This window comes from Grammomys surdaster, unplaced genomic scaffold (assembly GCF_004785775.1).
Source record: "Grammomys surdaster isolate TR1022 unplaced genomic scaffold, NIH_TR_1.0 125742, whole genome shotgun sequence".
In the NCBI taxonomy this organism is placed as follows: domain Eukaryota; kingdom Metazoa; phylum Chordata; class Mammalia; order Rodentia; family Muridae; genus Grammomys; species Grammomys surdaster.
In genome coordinates this window covers 1,991,546-2,004,553 of record NW_021620574.1, presented here as the reverse complement: position 1 = coordinate 2,004,553, position 13,008 = coordinate 1,991,546, and the positions used below count along the sequence as shown (strand labels likewise).

The window sequence follows — 13,008 nt, the reverse complement described above, 5'->3', positions numbered from 1 at the left end:
CCTTTTCTCCTCGAGTTCTTTTTCCTGGGAGAATGAGATGCTCAGGAAACGGTTCTTCCCTTTGATGAAGGCCAAACTAGGATGATGAGAGTAACTCCCAGCGCTGTGACCCCTGCTCTAATTTTTTTAGCACTTAAAACAAAACAAGACAGAACCCCATGCAGCACGAACCACTGTCACATCGCTTGAGGTCAACAACAACCAAAAGTCACTGTCCCTTTCTGTCTCAGCAGGGAAAGAGAATCTCCTCGAGGAGATTCAGACCTAGATATAAAAGTCCATAACCTGTCTACGTCCCAGGAATACCGAGGAAAACCTTGTAGGCAACTCAAGCCATCATTCCACCATTCCACCTCAACCCCCTTTACCGCTCAGAATACGTTAAAACAAAACCAAAACTTATACCGTCCCCCACTACCCTCATCCCTAGAACACAATTCCTAGAAAACCTAACTTGTACAGTTTGCACTGAGCATGCTGTCTTCAAAGATCCTGCACACATACACACACAGACACAAAAACAGACAAGAGAAAGCTCTGTTCAAGGGGATAGTTTTTCCTTCCGTGTGGGCCTCAATTACTTGGGGATATAAAGTTCATTCTTTAGTTCTGTAACCTGATCTCTCAGCCGTGTGTGTGTGTGTGTGTGTGTGTGTGTGTGTATGTGTGTATGTGTTTGTGTGTAGCATGTGTATGTGTGTGGTGTATGTGCATGTGTGTGCATATATGGTGTGTGTGCGTGTGTATACATGTGGTGTGTGTGTGGTATGTGCATGTCAAGCATTGTGAGCATGTGTGTGTGTGTGTGTGTGTACAGGATGAGGGGACTATGAACTGGGAGTGAAAGCTCAGTCTAGACTTTTCAGAGGGAGGAGTGAGAGGTGTATAATCACGGGGGAAGAGAAGCAAGAGTGTCTGGCCCCTTGCTCTCAGGCTCTGAATGCCTGGTCACCACCTCTTTTCTATTCCTTCCTTTCATCCTAGCCCAATGCTCACAGAAGTATACTTCATGGAGTCACCCATTCTGTGGGATATAGATCCCAGAGCCAAAGAAATTTAAGAAACTTTACATGAACAGAAATCTGCTGTGGAGGTTCTCAGAGCCCTTCATATACGAACATGGCCTCTTTCACTTTCTTTCACTGTAGAGTAAATATTTAAGAATTGGTACCACATAGACTCCAACCAATGAGGATGGACCTCAACTATCACTGCTGGTTCCGCTGTACCCTTGAAAGTATTCAGGATGAATAGCCACACACGTATTTTGTACCATTTCCCACAGTTTTGCCCAGAGAACTCTGTTTTCTCATGCTGTCTCACAGAAGTGGTGAGAAATGCTCCGGCCCTCAGGGTACAGGAGGGGGGCAGCTCTGGCAGTGGCTGCTGGTAGCACTGGCTGACAGATATGACCACAGCTACAGAAGAGACAGCTTTCAAAAGGTAGATGTTCCTCTGTCCCAGCTGCTCCCAGGACTCTGTCCCTGGTGGGTCAGCAGGTGCCTGTCCAGGTGGTGCTTGCGGCCAAAGCTCTTCTCACAGCGAGGACAGTGGAAGGGCTTCTCCCCAGTGTGGGTCAGCCAGTGTCTCACCAGGTGGTGCCTTCGGCCAAAGCTCTTCCCACATTCAGTGCACACATGGCACTTTGGCACTGGCAGGGCACGCTGAGCCCCAGGACTCCCTCCACTCTCCTGGCCCTTGCTGCAGGACTTGCTGTCCGCATGCACTCTCTGGTGGCTGGCCAGGTGGGAGCTGCATCGGAAACTCTTGCCACACTCGGAGCACCTGCTTGGCTTGTCATGCAGATGGGTCTTCTGGTGCCTGATCAGGTGATGCCTTCGTCCAAAGCTTTTCCCACACTTGAGGCAGCTGAAGGGCCTCTCTCCAGTGTGAGTCTGCTGATGGCGGGCAAGGTGGGAGCCCCACACAAACTGTTTCCCACACTGAAGGCACCTATGTGGTTTTAAGAGAGAATCCGTGTTGGTGCCACGTAGAAGGTGAGAGACGCTGTCTTCCTGAAGAAAACGTGGGCTTAGGAGCGTTCCTGTGGAGCTCCTGGGTGTGGACTCCCAGCTTGGACCCTGGCCTGGGTTCCAGACAGCTGTATCTTCAGACACCCTGGATACTGTTCTGGGAGGTTCTGCCTCTAGCTCAGGAGTGTCGCCCTTGGGTTCACCTCCATCTCCTATGAGGAGGGAAGAATGCAGCTCTTAAAAGGAGAGTCCCAAGATAGGATCCCAGCACCCAAGTCTCAGGGAACGTTGTCTCATGCCAAACGTTAGCCCAGAGGGGCTGGGGGAAAGCCCAAGATAGCACAGAAGCTGCCGAGATCTTCAAAAGCCTAGTTTTCATCTGAGACACCGTACTTTTTTAAGTCTTTGTTTCTTCTGTAAAACAGGAAAAGTTTCCTTCTCTGTCTGTATGTATATGTGTGTGTGTATGCATGTATATATGTGTGTATATGTGTGTATGTGGGTATGAGTATATATATATATATATGTGGGGGGGAGTATATGTGTGTGTACGTGTGTGTGTCTATGTGTACGTATGTGTGTGTGTCTATGTGTGTGTATGTGTGTGTGTATATATATATGAGGGTATATGTGTATATATATATGTGTGTGTGTATGTATGTATATGTGTGTGAGTATATATATATATATATATATATGTGTGTGTGTGTGTGTGTGTGTGTGTGTGTGTGTGTTAGGACTGAACTTCTTACTATAATCATATCTGCTCTTGGTAAGCACTCAGTAAATGCTAAACGCTCTCCCTGCTATCTGCTTATCAACATTGTCTGCTTGCACTATTTACTACTATTCATCACTACTAGGCACCATCTTCACTCTTCCGCATGGAGTGAGAGTGAGGCGTGAGCTGCAGCCATCGCCGGCAGCTGGCAGCATCATCGGATAGCTTTAGAAGACATCTCTACGATGACTCGGATGCTGACCGCCAGTGTCAGCACTCTTCGAGTGCCTATTATGTGCTTTGAAGCTCATCTGCTGCTCCCAGGTGTTAACACATTTAACTGTAATAACTCAGATACAAGGTCTCAAGGGTATGGGCTACAGGCCAAACCCACACAGCCTGACTTCCACACCTTCTGCACCCAGCTTGCTTTTGGAAAACCAAACCTTTCAGCTAGAGACATGTAAAGATGACACCCTCAAGAGTGTTTCTAGGTCCTCACCTGTATATGTGACCTTCAGGATGTCCCTCCCTTCTGCGTCTTGGGGGCCAGGGTCCCGCTGTTCTTCTCCTCCCTCTAGCTGAGAAAGCATGTCCAGTTTGGGGATGGGAAACCCTGTCCAGGAGAGAAGGAAACAGACATACACACCAGGTTAGTTCAATAATTCTGTATCAATGGACAAAATCGAATCCTAGATTCCTCGTTGGGATGACAGGACACAAAAGCCAGACACAAACCTCTGGTCACATCTCTTAAGTCCCTCTTCCGTTTCCTGGAAAACCACCCACTCTCTCCCAATGAACCAGTTCTCTTCCTTCAAACCCTGCGGCCATGTCCTTTCTGCTTACGACTTTACCTTAACACTGTTAAGTCTGACCATTACCATCCTCACCTTCCCCAGGGTGATGCTCCAGTTTCCAGGATCTAGCTCCAGGTGGCCCTTTCTCTCTGTGAAAGCTGTCTCAAATTCCCACCCGAGACTAGCCCCAAGTTTCCATTCCACAGTTTAGCATTGTTTACAAAGAGATCCCTCACATCAACTCTTTTGGGCTTAGCACAAACATCTTTCTTTGTTGCCTAGACAGAGTCCCTGCCAAGGAAAGTCTCCTAGGCAGGCAATTTCCAACACTCAGAAGCGGGCAGCCCCATCCTTCCAGGGTACTTAAGATCCTCCTTACTCAGAGAGACGACGATCCCGCAGTTTTCCTGCATGACATATTCTCCGTAGAAGTCAGTCTGAGAGGGGTCCAGGCTGCGCCACTCCTCCTGGGAGAAGCACAAGGACACATCCTTGATAGTTACTAGGCCCTGAAACAAGACAGGCGGTTGTCCATTAGCAGCTGCTCTGATGGGAAACACGACCTCACCATGAAGGGCTGAGATGGTCAAGGAAAGAGGGCAAGAAAGGGCCCTGAAGAAAACCCACTACCAGGTCACTCACTTAGCAAGGCCCATAGCTTTGTTACAAAGAAAAAGAAACAAGACAGAGGAGTGAACGTGGGTAAAGTGACTAGAGATAGTTCCCAGGCGAGACCACGAAACATCAGAGACTCCAGGACTCATCAGATCTGTTACTCAATAACTACAGGTGTCTACTGTGTCTCTTCTTACCTGCCTCAGGCTTTCTTGTAGACTGTACCACAGCCTCCTTCCTCCACTTGACCTTCCCTTCTCTGTCAACACAACATGATATAAACAAGACATGCCTGCCTCCCTGGTATGCCAACGACATTTCTTCGAGTGCTACAGCACAGTGGGTAAGCCCGAAGTTTAGAGGCAAACAGCTCTTAGCTACTACCACAGGAGTGCCATTATCCAAATGACTCCATCTTTTTCTGCACCACTGTTCTCGAAGTGAAATGGAGTGACAGAGTCGTTCTCACGTGGTAGGCGTTCTGAAATGTCACCACTGCCGACACTGCTCTTTCCACGGCTCATCTCTCCACTTGCGTTCTTTCCAGATCTTTGCATAGTTCTTTCTTCTCTTCTCTTTCCTAAAAGCTCTACAATCTATACCACTCCGTCTACTTGATGCTCTTCCAAGTATTCCTTGGCCTCTCTTTTCTTATCTTTCCCAGGACTTTTTCTTTTTTCTCTCTCCCTTTCTCTCTCTCTCTCTCTCTCTCTCCCTCCCTCCCCTTCTTTCTTTCTCTCTTCCTCTCTTTCTTTCTTTTCTTTCTTTCTTTCTTTCTTTCTTTCTTTCTTTCTGTGTTTCTCTCTTTCTCCCTTCCTTCCTTCCTTCCTTCCTTCCTTCCTTCCTTCCTTCCTTCCTTCCTTTTTTTTCTTTCTTCCTGAGATAAGGTCTCACTGTGCCACACAGACTGGCCCAAAATTCTTGGGTTCAAGCTATACTCCTACCTCAGCCTCCCTGGTGACTGTAAGTACAAGCAGGCACCACCATGCCTGATTTGATCAACCAGTTATTCTGAACTCCCCATCCCACAGATAACACACTCACCCAACAAAACACTATTATACATCCCTTAGAATCTATTCCGTTCTAAGCACACCTTAGTGTTCACGGGAACTAACACGCCAGTGGGATGATGCCAGAGCTGTAGGAAGGCCACAGTACCAACCTTAGGAGAGACCGGGGGAGCACAGCTCACCTGGGATCCAGCTGCAAGAAGTGCGGCTGCCATTTCCCAGTCTCCAGTGCTCCCCTCCTGGGGTACAGCAGGGACCCAAGGAGCAGAAGGAGCTGGTGAGGGGAGAGAGGAACCATCAGAGATGAACTGCCCATCTTTCCCAGGATGCACGGGGACCTATTTATCCTCCCAATCTGTGATTGCTGGTAAAACTCAAACACATACATTAGAGATGTAGAGGCCTCCACTCAAACAGTTCCCCAAGGATGTAGGGACATTGAGTTAGACTAGCTGTGGTCTGGAAGGGTACTGCTTGATGCTTGTCATGTGAACTGCATATTACTGACTGCAGTCTCCAACTGCAATAAGTCTCCCAGCACTTTCTGTGTCTCCAACACTCAATACCATTACTGCGAACTTGCCTGTTGGAGAAATGACCATGTGAGAAACAGAAGAAGCCTGTTGCTTACATAGTTTTGAAGATGTGGGACCTCATTGTTTGCTGAACAGCGGGGCCCAGGAAAAACAGACAGAACCTGGTATTTGGTATATTCTTCAGTCAGTGGCAATTAAGATCACTATTGTTGTTTGAGACAAGGCCATGGTATGTCGCCCAGGCTGGCCTCGAACTCTTGGCAATCCTCCTACCTTAGCCTCTGAGGAATGGGATTACAAGTGTGAGCAAACGCACCTAGCCAGGTTTGGAATTTTTAATGCCACTTTATAAGCGGAGACCATTAGACTTCTAGTGTTTCCAAAACCCCCCGTGTGCTCTTACCCTTCTCCTGAAGGGACAGTGACTCATCTTCAAGACCACAGTGAAGGTGCTCCAGTGGCCTTGGTGATGTTCTCCATGGGCCTTCTTCCCAGATTCCTCTTTCTGACTGGGGTTCTGCCGCATCCAGCTGTACATTCATTGGCTCCCATCCTGTGCCCAGGGCTACAGTCTGTTCTGAAAGCATGTCTGCACTGTGACCTGGAACAAGCCAATAACTGATACACTCATCTGTGGAAGGAGACGATATACCCAAGGAAGCTTCAGAGAACAGTTCCCAAAGCCAAAGACAGGAAACAGTCAGAGGAGCCCAGCGGAAGACAAGCTTACAAAGCACGAGGTGAGCCAAGCTCTCCTGGAGGAGCTCAGGAACTGACAGGTGCCACACAGTCAAGTCCCTGTTATTTTGAAGGCCTCACGCTATAAACAGAACTCCCCCAGGACTGCAAGAAGATCATTTTAAAATAAAATTAGACCAATCCTGAAAATCCAGAGGGTATCCATTGTATTTCAATCACTCAAGGTGCAGAGAATTTGTTGAAAATGTGGGAAGGAGTCCACTCAACAAAGACAAAGACCTCATCATACCTAGAGACTCTATGCCTCAGATTACATTCTTATCAACTGATGTAGAAGTCCCACCTGGGGGTGTGACCTGTTTTAAGTATCTGCTCTCTCTTTCAAGCTGAACCATATAGCCTCCCTTAAGAAAAGTCTCAGCAAAGGGACCCATGATCTGTCAATCTTACATAGGAAATGAGAGCTGATATAAACACAGCAGAAAGACCAGTAACCTGGACAGCTCTACAGACAAGCTCCAAGTCCCCAGTGCAGCCCTGACGGGGCTGGAACTGCAGACTGGTGACGAGCTGAAGTTTAAGTGAAGATGCTGGGAAGATCAGAGCATGGAGAAGTGGTGGGAATCGAGAAGGCGGCGTTATTAATGCAGCTTTAGAGAGAATCAGCACGCCTGTGGGCTGAAGTATGTGACAGGCACCAGTCACAGGGCCTTATAAAGAATATATCCAACTTCAAGGATGGTATGGGGAAGCCAGTGTTTGCTCTCCAGAAGAGATTCGGGTCAAAAAAAGGGACAGGAAACAGAGCCACTGGAAAAGCTAAACCCACAGACATAGTTTGGGCTTGACAAGCAACAGGAGGTTGGCCAGTCAGGCCACCTGTAAACATGTCTGTGTATCAAACAGAATAGATGGTTTTGATCACAAGAAAGAGATTTAGGTCAGTGTTTGTTGGTCTGTTTGTTTATAATCTGCAACAATCCTAGAGCAAGACAGGTCCCATTTGATAATGACTATAGAAAACAACTCTCTGTGTGGCAATCCATTTCTGTCCTTTTTATTCCCTTCTCACGTAGTCGGAGTGGCCAGTAATCTCCCTAGAACAAGTCAGAATTTCAGGGGCTATTTTGGCTCACAGGATCACCCAGTAACATCTTCGAGAACCCAGGAGGCTCGGAAAGGCTACAGCAGACCCCAGGCCAGTTATTTTCTTGTCTATTTGCCTTTGACAAAAGATTTCTAAGAACAATGTACAGAAAGAACAAATTCCTCTTCCATCATTGAAGCTTAAAGATGGCTTTGGGGCCTCCTGGCCTGATTCCCAGCTTAGGTGGTTTCCCTTTCGGAGACATTAGGTGAGGAAGAGAAAGCGGGTGAGTATTAAGGGGAACTTCCGTTTTAGATCTCTGAATGTCAGCGCCTGTGTTCTTTTTCACTCTGAGAGGCGCAGGGCACCATCACCCTTCCGCATCTCCAGTCCTTATTCCCTGGCTGCCTAGGCAAGCCCTCCAGCAGGATCATCTCCAGTTTAGTACCCGGACACCTGTCTCAACCCATTTCCCTGTCACCTCCCTCATAAGAGAGTCCTCCATGGGACACCTTTCTGCAGACCACACTGGGCCAGCTGGATGACGAGAGGAAACCTGTGGAGATGTTAGCGGGAACAAACCCCGGAGCAAAGGAAGGTGTGGCTCTGCAAGAACTGCATGCATTTCCTAGAGTGTTCGTGCCAGGGCCAGCACCTGGGCTTTCAGCCTTAACCTGTCTTCTTTCTTTCCTTTCCCCTAGTTCAGGATGATCCCAAGTCCGCTGGAGCCTGGGTTCTTGGGCTTTCATTTCTGTTGCCTGTTTATGTGTCTAGGAGGCAGGGTACCTGCTGAAGTTTTTTCTGCAGCGAGTTCTGTTAGACAGAGGCAGGGCCCTGGTATCAAAAAGTGGCCCAAGGGCACAGGGACGAGAGTGGCTCCAGTGGCCCCGCCACCGCGGGTGTGGCACCTCGGGCCCCGAGCCCGCAGCAGAGTAAGGTTTCTTCTCTCCGAGTCACAGCACCCCGTGGAGAGTCAGATTTCAGAAGACTCTGGAGCTGGCTAAGTGGGACCAGAAAACAGGTTTCTGAGAGCCGGGGCTAAAGCAAGTGACAGAAGAGTGCTGCGGGGACGCCCATGCCAGTGACAGCGACAGTACTGGGTATGCGACACCGACGCCACCGTCCCCACAGCCAGGCTGGCGCCCTCCTCCATGCCCGCCCGCACCCCGGCCCCACTCACCCCGGCTCGGCCCCTTGGCTCTGCCTCCCGCCCGGCGCGGCCGAGCCCAAGGCCCGCACAGCCAGCGACAGGCGACAGGACCGGCGTGGGGCGGGCACAGGAAATCCCGCCGCTTCCGGGGCTCCGTGGTGCGGGCGGGGGCGGGCGCGGGCGGAGGGGACCGCTGGACCCACGCTCCTGTCACCGCAGCCCACGGGCTGCTGCTCCCAGGGCCCCGCCCACAGCGGTGGCCCAAGGCGCCTGGCGGTGGGGTGGGGGTGGGGGTGGGGACAAGAGGGCTGGAACCCTCCCCTCAGGCTAGCCCTCCCGACAGACAGACAGCCAAACCCGACTGGACAGTGGACTTCCAGTGACGCCTTCCTTCACGTTGGCGCCACCAAGATGGTGCTGCGTGAAGTGGGCAGTGCTGCTGCATTCATTGCCTTCAGGTCTGAAGAGACGCGAGCTACAAGTGTGCACACCACATAGAAGACTTGATTTTTTAAAATGTAATATTTAAGCTATATTGGGTCTAATTATTTTCGCATATTACACATGTGATTTGCGCCACATTTTTATTGGGCAGGGCTACCATAAAGCATTAATAAGACGGACGTGACTGGAGGAGACCAGAAAGACCTATGAAACGGATAATGGTAAAAGCTTGTAAACGATACTACATTCATGTTGTTTTATCACAGTCATTCTGCAAAATTTTATAGCCTACCAGTGGAAGCATGTGCTAAAGGCTGTCTGCCATAATTTTTTTAAAAAAAATCTTCTCCGAGCTAGGATCGAAGCAAAGAGAGTGATTGTGTCATTCAGGGAGGTCAGAGGCTCACAGAAATAGGCAGAGGAGCAGGAACGATGGGGTAAGAAAGGAGACCCGCAGTTGAGAACAGGTATAGAGAGAGCTTTCTAGGAGCAGCTCACGGGATGTGTGAGCATGATTGGACCAGAACGTCTATCCTCAGCCCCAGAACCAGGGCTGGAAGTTCTCGCTTATGCATATGAGATGTGCTTATCAGTGTAACCCAACAATGTATCAGTGGCTTAACTCTGGTAAAGGGTTTTTCATACCTTTCACAACGTGTTGTATGAAACCAGTAGGGGTGGGATCTCTGCTCTCTGCTTTTATGAGGGGACTAGGCATCTTTCACCTAGTGTCTCCACCATCTCAAGTGGCCTTCGAATAGTCTTGTTCATGGAAAAGAGAGAAGAGAGCTATAGCTGACCTGTCGGCGGTATTAAGGATCAAGTCTGGAAATACTGTACTTATTTATTTATCTTATTTAGCGAGACAATGAAAGTGATCTTTATTAGAAACCAGTTATTGTTAAATCCTCTATTATGGATAAATACACTCCAAACTTTTTTTGCCTGAGTAATCTTTAGAGTTTGTTATACATAAGAACTCACACACGTGTGTTTCTGTGCTCACACACACACACACATATACAAAGTAAATATTTTTCTTGACTTTTTTCTTTATTTAAACTTTTTAAAATTCACTTTACATCCTGATCATGACCCCCTCACCTCTCCTCTCTTCCCAGTCCCACTCTTACAATCTCTCCAATCAATCAGCAAACTCTTGTCAGGTGTAGATATTACCTCTACACGAGTTTGGGGCCATGAAGTAGAAGAAGAATGAAAGAAAAATGAGCCCCGGTCTGACTCCTGCTCTGGTGCACCTGCCTCTGGGAAAGTATCTTTTTATCTTTCCCGGTAATTACAAGGAAGCCCAGGCACCATGCCACATTGCAAGGGAAAACTGTGTATTGTAGAGTAGCAAGCAGATGATGCCACCTTTAAAATTTTTTTTCTGAGGAAGAGTTTGAAGATCAGCTTTGGAGGTGGGAGGTGAAAAGGACATTGCAGACTGTTCAGAAGACGCTGACGGATGTGCTGTGTGGTATGGGAAACTCACAGGCACAGGGGTGTCCATCTAGAGTAGAAAAGATATAAAATAGGAAGATGGTAGAGTGGTCTGAAGAATTAATGTACTATGTCAGGTGACAGTCACTGTCCATGTATTGTAATGGACATGATGCATTTCATGCTTCTTACTACGTCAGGTGACAGTCACTGTCCGTGTTGACATGGACATGATGTATTTCATGGTTCTTACTATGGCATCATTAAGAACCCGGACCTAGCCTGCTCCGTTGATGAAACCCTGGTTTTTTAAAGATGGATGAATTGTATCTGGTTGGATTCTAACATGTAGAGCACAGACTTTCTTAGAATGTAGCAGGTTTTCCTAGGCACAGAGAGAGGTCTCAGTCATTTTAGGGTTCTTGGTTCTGAAGAAAACTTCCAAATGTCTTAATGGGTCTGTGTGTACTAGTCCTGGCTTCCCCATCTTTGTACATTACCCGATAAATACAGTTTTCATCACTAGGGAGCTTTACAGTCTTGGTGTCTGGGTTCCCAGAGTCATCAAGCCAAACGATTCTATGTGGGAATATGAAAACACTAAATGTTGTCATGGGTGCATTCTGATTGGATAAACACTAAAATGCTAGCTTGCGTGTATTCTGATTTGAATGCGTGCTTGTTAAGAAGTGTTGGGCATCTTCCTTTGTCTTCTTCCTGTTTCCTGATTTTCTTCTTTTGATTCCAAGGATGTTCCTGGCTGATATGTGTGACTCTAATACTCTTGTTTTGTTCGTCTTCCTCCTGCTTGGTTGCCGTGTGCTAGGCTGGCTGTAGGTCGATGAATAAATAACTAGGATGCTGTTTGTCTGGGGGAGTTCCTATTCACAGATGAAGTAATGGTATGTGGGGGGGATCTTCTTTGGTGTTTAGATTATAAATGAATGCTTACTCAGAGGCCATCCTGTGTATAGCCCAGCAGAGGGGTAATCAGTGGATAATATGGTAGGTATTAGAAGGAGGATTCAGCAGCATGCATTATCTTCCTTTTGGAACTTCAGCAGAAAGCCCAGTGGCGGCCACTGGATGAGCATTTCCCTGTCCACATGTTTTGCATCGTGACACCTGCTTACATCACTGCGGGGAGAGAAGCATTGGTGCCATTGGCTTGTCTTGTTTATGAACAGCAATAGCTGTGCTCTGCATTTGTGTAAGAAAGCAAATTCTCTTCTAGACAGCATTATTTTGCTCAGGTCCCAGTGTCCTTCAGGTTACACTCACCCTGACACTTCAATCCTGGCCCACTTCACGTCCTTCCCTTAATGAGGCTGTGTAACCTTAAGAATGAAAAGCAGGTTGTTAGAGACATGGTCTTTGGTGTCCACCTTTACCCCAGGACCATATAGTTGCCCATGGCCATCTGGTCTAAGGTGAAGAACCAGAGAGGATTTACCACATCACCTTATCATCATCGTCTGCATGGAACGGGTCACTCTTTGATATTTCATTATCAATTTATCTCTGGTCTGGCTCTTAGGGTGTAACAACAGAACTTGTCAGTAGGCGGACCTTGCTCTGTGTGAAACCACACGGTCACAGAGAAGTGATAAATTGTGGGTGTCAGTTTTAAAACCCAGTTTCTAGTAAGCACCTCCACAAGTGCTTCAGTCCTCAGCTGAGACAACATCTAGAAACTAACTTCAGTGAGCCAGTGGGGACAGCCACTGAGCCAGCCACAGGGCATGCAAAATATCTCCTTCAGAACTTGCCTTCTGACTAAGCTTTAAACTTTTTCTTATCTCAGTTTGTCCATCCAAAAATTGACTATAACATCACATAATTTGTGATTCACTTAGGTACCTTATGTGCAATGTTCAGCATACATTACCAATTGGTCATGGTTAGAGTTCTATAGTATTTATTGACTGAATTTTGACCCAGGATTATTACCAAAAAAAGCATGAGTTATTTTCAAATTATTACTTGTAGCTAGCATACAAAACAATTGTGGTTAGTTCCCTTCTTCCCCATTAATGATCCCCACCCCCACCCCAAAAGTCATTCAGAGGCAGTTGCATCATGTGAGTTAGCAGAAAAGCCAGACCAAAGAGAAGAGGAGACAGTAGGGGGATGGTTCCACTTTGACAGCAGAATTGTAGGTGATCTCGAAGACAAAATACAGACTAAAGGAAAGGGAGAAAAGTGTCCCAAGAGCTCTCATGGGATACCTACCAAGGCATGGCAAACGTGACTGCTGTTGTTTCCAGGAGAAAGAGCCTCTACCTGCTCTGGTCTATGGAGTGAGTATCTCAACAGAACTTTACACAGAGAGACAGAGCGACAATCTTTGTTCTCTAGGATGGTGCCTCCTTTGTCTGCCTAGGTGCCAGTCATTGACTGAAGAAACATCAACTCTCGTTTGCTATGGTTTCAGTACGTATGCCTGCCCTACCAAGACCTGCATGATTCTGGGCTTGACCTCGCTGGGGTGACAAGGAAGAAAGACACATGACAGAAAGGCTGGGGT

At 47.6% G+C, this 13,008-nt stretch overlaps 1 protein-coding gene across 1 annotated transcript; it reads right to left on the bottom strand.

Moving 5' to 3' along the window:
* Positions 1–1,022: 1,022 nt before the first annotated feature.
* Positions 1,023–8,683, bottom strand: Znf641 (zinc finger protein 641). The gene is made up of 6 exons (XM_028788293.1): positions 8,625–8,683; positions 6,062–6,259; positions 5,305–5,396; positions 3,874–4,003; positions 3,197–3,310; positions 1,023–2,185 (listed from the first exon to the last, which is right to left on the bottom strand). Exons 2-6 carry the CDS (start codon positions 6,243–6,245, stop codon positions 1,437–1,439), a joined length of 1,269 nt encoding a protein of 422 aa, XP_028644126.1. The 5' UTR covers positions 6,246–6,259; positions 8,625–8,683; the 3' UTR covers positions 1,023–1,436.
* Positions 8,684–13,008: the final 4,325 nt, after the last annotated feature.

What these genes read in the sequence shown, in the direction of transcription:
- Znf641 (XM_028788293.1), bottom strand. Translation starts at nt 6,245, where the DNA reads ATGCTTTCAGAACAGACTGTAGCCCTGGGCACAGGATGGGAGCCAATG. An exon ending in CGGGATCGTCGTCTCTCTGA is followed by an intron (nt 3,311 to 3,873) that starts GTAAGGAGGATC and finishes TCTCCTGGACAG; the next exon opens with GGTTTCCCATCCCCAAACTG. An exon ending in CCTGAAGGTCACATATACAG is followed by an intron (nt 2,186 to 3,196) that starts GTGAGGACCTAG and finishes CCCTCCTCATAG; the next exon opens with GAGATGGAGGTGAACCCAAG.